Source organism: Eubalaena glacialis, chromosome 1, assembly GCF_028564815.1.
Source record: "Eubalaena glacialis isolate mEubGla1 chromosome 1, mEubGla1.1.hap2.+ XY, whole genome shotgun sequence".
Classification (NCBI taxonomy): domain Eukaryota; kingdom Metazoa; phylum Chordata; class Mammalia; order Artiodactyla; family Balaenidae; genus Eubalaena; species Eubalaena glacialis.
In genome coordinates this window covers 34,058,249-34,066,447 of record NC_083716.1, presented here as the reverse complement: position 1 = coordinate 34,066,447, position 8,199 = coordinate 34,058,249, and the positions used below count along the sequence as shown (strand labels likewise).

Sequence of the window (8,199 nt, the reverse complement as noted above, 5' to 3'; positions counted from 1 at the left end):
CAGAGAGGTTACAGGGCTGGATTACACAGGGTCTGGGAGGCTACCATAGAGAGTTTATTCTGTGTTTAGTGGGCAACCACTGGAGGTTTGCAAGTGGATGCTGATGGGACCTGCTGTACTGGTTGCTGTGCAGGGAATGAACTTTGTGGAGCAGGAATAAAGATGGAGACCAGTTAGGTGGCTGTTGAAGTAGAGAAAGAAGATGGGGAAGTTGGAGGTGGGTGGCATCAGTGGGGGATTGTGAGAAATGATCTTGGGACATACTTTGGGAAGGCAGAGCAAACATGGTTTATTGATGGACAGGATGCAGATTAGGAGGGAAAGAGAGGATTCAAGGGTGACCCCTGACAGTGATTGGATGGAGAGCAGGCAACAAAAATGGGGAAGACTAGGAGAATGGGAAATAGAAGAACCAAGAGTTTCATTTGGGGCACATACATGTGAAACCCCAGTGAGATCCAAATGGAGAGTAGGCAGTTGGGTGCAGGGATGTGGGGTGTGGGCCTGAATATACAATGTTGGGAGTCATCAGATAGTGTTTGCAGATTTATGGTTTTATGAAATACCCCTGGGAAGAGAGAGAGAGAGAAGAAACCAGAGCCAGCAAGAACCCAGGGCCACGCCAGCTCTTGGAGGTTGGGCCAGTGGCTGGCACAGTAGCTCAGGGCCTGGCACATAGTACATGCTCAACCAATCTTTGTCACCAAGTAAATCAGAGCCAGTAGTTGTCTTTGCTGGTGGAGTTTCTTGAGCAGCTTGCTTTTGAAGTAAGGTTTATTACAAGCTTGAGGACTAGAGGACAGGGATCTTTTGTTCATCTTTAGTTAATAAATTTGGTAAATTAAAGCTGCTTTTTGAAGTGATGTGTGGCTGCCTTCTGGGTCTCTGGGGTGACAACTGAAGGGCCTGGCTCTGATGGCCCCTGTTCCATGTGAATGACAGGTAGACCTTTCCTGTGCATGGTCCCCTGCCTTCTCCCTTTCTGGTGGGAGAACAAAGCACATTGATTTGGGGGCCCCAGGAGCCTCCGTGGCCCCCTGATATGCCGGCACCCAGGCAGAGCTCTCCTCACGGGAGAGCTGCCCTTCCCTGCTCCCGACACATCTCAGAAATGTCAGCCTGGCATCCTAAGTGCTCTAACTGAACCCTCACTGCAGCCCATCAGGCAGACACTGTTTCCCATATTTCACAAGAGGAGAGTGAGGCTCAGAGAAACTATACAACCAGCCCCAAATCATACAGCTAATTATATCTGAGCAGAATTTTGAAGTAAAACCAAGACACTGGTACCAAAGCCTTGATGCCTTTTCAAGATGATAAACGGAGGCTCCTAGGAGCTCCTGGGAAACTGAGGCATGTGGCTTTGTATGCAGCTATACGTTAGTGTTCACAAGTGCTGCTAATGGTGTGGGACACTGGTGTCCTGCCCCAGACCCAGCTACTTCCCCTTTCCCGCACACTCTAGGTAGGTGCGCCATGATCCATCTCCTGATTCCCCCAGGGAAGCCCATGGCCTCTTCTCCTGCAACCTTTTGCCCACACCTGAAATAAGAAGTGAATTAGGTGCCAGAGACAATGAAGGGCTGGGGGGCGTTTCTTAGAGCTCACCCCAACCCATGCCTCTCAGCGTCTCAGACCAGCTGGGGGTAAGCCTGCCACCCCACCCACCTCAAGGGCCTGGGGCTGCCTGAGGCTGGGGTCACTGGCCTGGCCTAACCTACACTCACCTCTTTTGGCCTCAGTAGTTAAGGCCTTCCTGGGTTAATGGGGAAATCCCTTTTTCAGGAAGTTAAGAGAAGCCACATTAATTAATAATGGAGGTTAGGCACTAGAACAGGCCGAAGGTCATAAAGAGCCAGGAGAGAAGAACCCCTCCCGGTATATAAAAAGTGCATCCTACCCAGCCACCTGCAGAACTTCTCACTTCAACACAGACGCGAATACAAATAAAAACCCAAATCATAGGAAATAGGTAACTATACATATTTTAATAAATCAACATCTGGAATCCTAATCCTCAAATGATTCCTTAGAAAACTCCAGGGAACACAGACATTTGAGTGCAAAGAGATTCACTTATCCCCACATATATTTTTACGTGTACTGAATGTTTTATGTTTACGCGGGGGAGGGGAGGGGAAGGGCGGGGAGGGGAGGGGAGGGGAAGAGAGCGGTGCAAACTAAACTCTAAGAGTTGAAGGCTGAGTGAGTTAATGGGAAGTTTCCTAATGAAACGACACCCTCCATGTTGCTACAAAATATTTCATTCTGATTCGCCATCACAGTAACCTGAAATGTAGAAAACAAAGATATTAATGACAGAAATATGGAGCTGGTGTTAAATGTAGAGAGTGAATAGTCGATGACCTTAGGGCTCAGCTTTGTTCAAATGCTTCTTGTAAGGTTATAGCTAGATGTGGCTCTAATTCATAAACATCTTCAAGGCTTTCTGAAACCCTCTGAATTTCTCTGGGGGTGATGGGGTGGGCCCCAGAGCATAGGATCTCCTGTATCAAAGTGCTGTTTTTTTATTTGTCTTAAATTTGCCTCACTGCATTTCACAGGGATGTGGGTATGTCCTCCTGTTTCAGGAAGTGAGGGCCAAGTCAGCCTGACCTCAGCTATTCTGTTAGCAGTTTTATAGAGTGTTCACCATGTCCTGTGTCATATGTCACCAGGTGGTGCCACAAGGGGCTTCAGAGTCACAAAACCACTTTGGTTTGCATCCAACTCAGCTATCTATTGAAGATCTTGGGCAACCTTCGTAATCTTTCTTAGCCTCTGTTTTCTCATCTTGTAGAATGTGGGTAATGAGAATACCTACTTCATAAGGTATCTCCAGGATTAAGTGAGATAAGGCAGGCAAAGGGCTTGGTGTGGAGCCTGGCTGGGGTGAAATCCTGCCCTACACTTAAGCTGCCCCTGGGTGAAACATCAAAATCTTATTTATTTACTTGTTTGGTCTGCGTTCATATCTGTTTGGTGTAGTGTGGGTTAGCTAGTTAGATGACCAACAGAGAAGTTCAGTTTTGTTCTCTTTTTTCCCCTACAATTTAGCATTACCCTATTTGGATTTTGAAACCCAGTTTCCCATGGGAGTGAGTGTCTATTCAAAATAAAATGTGCACTTTCCTCCAGAATATTACTGGTTTTTAAATCAAGATCAGACAAGAGTAACATCCGTAAAAAGATTCAATGGGTGTTCCAGGGGATCTCAAAAAAACATAAGTGAGGAAAACCAGCTGGTCAACTTACTGGATATTTAGTTCCATATTAGAAAAAGAGCATTTGTTGAAATCACTCTCTTTTGAACTTGCTATGGTGATGTCTCTCTTTAAGTTGTTTTTACACTAATGGCCACATTCAATGCCCAGCTCTTCACTGGGGCCACTCAGTTCCCCAGACAATATTAATCTAGTCAAAATGATTTTTTGGGTAGTGCAGCCAGGAGCAAAATCATGTGACCACAGACTGGGCCTAAGGTAGCAGATAAAAAGGAAGAGGCTGTCCCCTGCAGTTTTACTTAATTAAAAGTGCAAAGGTTTTGGAAAAAAGGCTTTTGCCCACTCCTTCTGCATCAGCCCCATGATAAGGGTAGTGAAAGATCTGGTCAAGAGGGACGAAGACTTGGGCTCAGAGGGGGCTCCCAAGACTCCCTGTTTTCTCTTGCATGCAGATGAAATGCATCTCAGGGCACGCAGACCCAGGGACCCTTAAGGGCGAGCAGCCGGTGCCCTGTTCCCACACACCACTCACCATTGTGAACGATCAGCCGGTACTGCCTGGCCAGGCACAGCTCCTCCTGCCTCTGCCTCACGATTTTCTGCACCTCCGGGGAAAAGCCGTTCAGGTCACGGGCGAACACGAAGGAGTAGCTGTCGGCGCAGGTGCCATCGAAGTTCAGGAGGCGGCAGGAGTACTGCACAGCATAGGTGTCGTAGTCCGTGTCAATGATCCAGTGGTCATCGTCTGCAAGGCAGAAAGCCACGGGGCCACTGCATCTCCCTCCGCCACTCAGATGTCAGGGAAACTTACTGCCTGGCCCCAGAAACCAGCCACTTCCCAAAACTGGATTCAGGAGTTAGGAAGCAGGAGACTACAGAGAATTCTGACAGCTCTTAGAAAACTGGGACCATGAGAAAGAATCTTGTCCTTTACAGGAAAAAATCCTGGAGTCAGTGGTGGGGGGAACCTCATTCACTTTAATAATTCTTTCTCTCTCTGATAATAAATGTGATCGTATCTTTCCAAAGAACAACCGAGAATGTGGACCCATCAAAACCACAGACTAGACCTTTCTACTGATGTCTCCTCCATCTACCCTCTGACAATATCTTGTGCCTTTGTGGCTTATATTGACGGCCACCAACGTATGTTACCCCCGACAGCAGGATGAATCTTTGGCACTGATCCGTATCAGCTAGTTCCCGGTCCTCTCACTATCCACACTGCTCTCCTGCCTCTCAGTCCACTGGATGATCTGGTTCACGGCTTTTCTGGCTCCATCCTAATTCTGGCTTAGTAACCTGACTCACTTCTCCAAGCTGGCAAAAGAGGGTAGGTTCTGCCTTGAGGGCAGAAGGTGCCTACCCTCTGACATCAGAGATTCTTTCTTAGAGCTCATACTCTTCAGAGCTCGCCTGACAGAGGCAGAGCTGAGCCCTTGAAGAATTTAGACTATATTTCTTCCTAAGACTGGGATGTAAGCCATGAAGCATAAGTGTAAACAAAGGTGGTACTAACGTCAATAAAGACAGGATGGGGAAACCACGTTAGTAAGAATGTATGTGAGAGGTTTGCCATGGAGAAACAACAATGTGGATATCCAAACATCTCACATTTGGTAAAACGTGTCACATCTCTGCTTAACATTCTTGTTGATGTATAACCATGACCAAGACTTTCTGAGCACTTAGTTATGTGTCATTCAGTGTGTGGACACTTTCTGTGCTTTCTCAATTATTTTTCACAACGACCTGAAAGTGCACACTATCATCCCCATTTTCCAGATAAGGAAACTGAGGCACAGAGAAATTAAGTAATTCACCCAGGATCACAAAGAGCAGGACAGAACTGAGTTTCAGTCTGACTCTGGAGCCCCCATACCTAACCTCTACACCACACTGTCTCCAGGCGATAAATAAACTGGGGGCAACAGGGGATAGGAAACAAGAAACGCAAAGCCTCTGTGTCTCCATTTCACACCCAGGTCATGAGGCAAGTGATGATCTCTGCTCTATGTCATGTTCTGTGCTGCAGGAACGCAGGGGAACCTGGATCCCCCAGCATTAAGGGTGTAAGGGAGATCGCTAATCCTTGCCTAAGTCACCTCTGGGTGTGCCTCTTAGCTCTGAGAACCCTGGGAGTCCCTGCCTAGAAGGGGCTCAGCCCAAACCCATGCCCTGTAGGAGAGCTGCACAGCGATGGGTGGTGAGCCCCCTCTTCAGCTCACTGCAGGCCCTCCAGGAGGAAGACTGAGCCACCCCTGAACCTCCCAGGCTTTCCCATGGGGAATGTGTCAGACACCGGGATGTGGGGGTCAGGGGCAGACATACGACTGCTCAGCGGTGGCCATGCTCATCTGTTTGATAAGATGCAGATTCTAAAAATTAGTAACCTTGGGCCCCGTGGTACTGATTTTTGTAATCCATTATCAGAAAAGTTTATCTTTTACTATAAATGGATCACTTTAGGAAGTTTTGCTGCGTTATTTGAAAAAATTTTTATTACCTCTAAGGATAAAAGCTTTTTTCCCCTTGTTGAATAGCAACTCCATATGTACAGTGTAAATCAATACTGAAGATGCAATTCGATAAAAAAAAAAAGTAACAGTTCATCTAACACAACTGTAGAGGAAGTCAAGGAGTGCGTGCCCCGTGTAGATGGGCTACATGAAAGGACACTTCTGCCCTGGCTCACCAAGCTAAGAGTCCCCCTGAACAGCCCTCTGGGGCCTGTCTCCCAGGAGAGTTCCAACAGTATTCTGTAAAATTGTAGAAGCTGGTTTGTATTAGGAGTCCCTGCTGTTCAGGGCCACCTAATCCTGACCTGGGAGCTGGAACCTCTGGCTTCTGACACTGGCTCTCACAAACTTGTTGCATGACCTTGGACAAAGCACTACCTTCTCTTGACCTCAGTTTATTCATCTGCATGTTGAACCCCCTTCACAGTGTTAACTCTCCATCTCTATGGTTCCATGATATGTCCCCCGTGGCCTGCATTACTCTCTAGGTACCAAGCAGACTGCAGATTTGAAACTTAGGAGAAATGAGGAAAAAGTAGAAAGAGCTTGTACATGTATGCTCTCGAACATCTACATCAGGCTGAAGTTTAGGATGCTCTTCTAAGAGTCCTTAACACCCTGCCCCCCATAGGAGTTTCAGGGCTTGGGAGAAAGGGAAGAGGTCACTGTCACCCAGAGCACTGTGCCTGGCTCAGAATCTCAGCATCGGCAGGTAGGGCACCTTGGAGTGAGTCAACCCTGTGCGTAAATGCTCCCTACGTCCTTGGATGAGAGTCTCTGAGCCTCTGCTGGGCCCCTAGTAGTCAAGCAGTTTCAGGGATTCAGCCTAAAGAAATGGAGGAAATGCAAAACCAGGTTGGGTGGTGATGCGAGTTGGGTCTTGAGGAGGTGGGTGGTCTAAGCATGGAGAAGGCCACAACCCCTGGCACACTGGCCGTATGGGTAAATGGCAGGAGGAGGTCACGTGACAGGCCCAAGAGCCTTTTGAGCTTGGGCCAGGTTTTTGAGCTGGGGGATGGGGTGGGCGCAGTGAAGGGGCCTGGCTACTTGCAATTTCACCCCTCTGGCTTTAAGCCCTGCTGAGAGTTCTGGTTGCTTACAGACCGTTCTTCCCAAGGGTGCCACTGGAGGAGAAACCCAGCCTTTTGGCTAGGTATGTCTCCCATCCCCCAAGACAGTCCCACTAAGCCGACTACTTACTTCCTTTCTGGAGAAAGGACGCTACGCCCCAGTACTTCATCTTGAACTTGGCAGGGTCCTCCGTGTCTGTGAAGGTGCCCAGCATGTCTGCGCACAGGTCCCAATTACTGCAGAAGCCAAGGGGATCATGAGCCAGGCTGGGCGAAGGGCTCCCTGCATCCCACCCCGGGTGCTCCCGTCCCTCCCCAAACAGGGTTTGGCGCTCAGCCCGGGGGGACCCTGCAGCGCAAAGAGCGCTGCCCCCCAGAAGTCACTGACTTAAAGAGACGGACTCGGCCCTTGGCCGTGGCTGTCATGTGGCCATTCTCGTTCATGAACTGGGCGACGATGTTGTCCTGCAGAAAGAGGCCTTTGGGGTCCTTCTTGGCCATGGCGTACCAGGTGCCGGAGAACTGGGGAAGAGAGTAGAGCAGCGTTTGGTGTCCGGGAGCGCACGGCCGGCCGCCGGTAAAGGGGAACGCGGGGCATCCGGGACGCAGATACCCACGCGAGCCTTGTCGAAGTTCTCCTTGACTCGGAAGCTGCTCACCCGGCAGTCGCGCTCCGCCCGGGCGCTGCCCAGCGCCGCCAGTAGCACCAGCGCCCACACCCACTCCATCTTGCTCGGGAGTCCGCCCTGCGGGAACCGCGCGCCGTGAGCGCCTGGCGGCCGGACCAGCCGACCCGCCACTGCCGGTCCCTAGACCCCATCCCGCCCGCGCCGAGCCCTCATCCCGCCGGCCCCCGGTCCCCCATCCCTCCTGCCCCCGTACCCCCATCCCGTTCATCCCGGCCCCCCATCCTTCCCGCGCCGGCCCCCCGGTCCCGCCGGGCCGCCGCTCACGGTCGGGAGCTGCGCTCAAGCCTGGTCGCGGGTCCGGGCGCGCGTGGAGCTAGGGAGGCGAGCCGGGGCCGCCCGGCCGCATTATATAAAGCTCCGGGGGGAGGGGGGTCGCGCTTTCGTAACGGCGCGGGATGAAAGACCGAGGGGGAGGCGCCGGGGCCGGCGGGCTAGGACTTGCATAACGCGCCCTGACTCACCGCCGCCCGGGCGCGGGGAGGGTGCCTTTGGGCGAGAGCCTCACCTCCAGCGCCGCCCGGGGCTTGTGGAGCTGCCGCGCGGGGTGGCCTCGGCGGAGCCCAACTCTCCGGCGGCGGCGAGCCGCGGGAACCAGCCCTGGCCTAGTTACCCGACACGGGTGCCAGCGGCCGCCAGCTGCGGCCTGGGGTGGCCTCGGGGCCCAGTTGCTCTGGCCGGAGGCTCAGGTCGGCCTGGC

At 51.3% G+C, this 8,199-nt stretch overlaps 2 protein-coding genes across 2 annotated transcripts in view; both read right to left on the bottom strand.

The window, feature by feature from the left end:
* Nucleotides 1-8,199, bottom strand: part of MYOF (myoferlin) — a 586,741-nt gene that overhangs the window by 233,179 nt on the left and 345,363 nt on the right. The window lies entirely within an intron of this gene.
* Nucleotides 1,970-7,859, bottom strand: RBP4 (retinol binding protein 4). Its single transcript, XM_061195036.1, has 6 exons — nt 7,767-7,859; nt 7,431-7,559; nt 7,202-7,335; nt 6,944-7,050; nt 3,757-3,969; nt 1,970-2,289 (listed from the first exon to the last, which is right to left on the bottom strand). The coding sequence occupies exons 2-6, from the start codon at nt 7,539-7,541 to the stop codon at nt 2,264-2,266; spliced, it is 591 nt and encodes a 196-aa protein (XP_061051019.1). The 5' UTR covers nt 7,542-7,559; nt 7,767-7,859; the 3' UTR covers nt 1,970-2,263.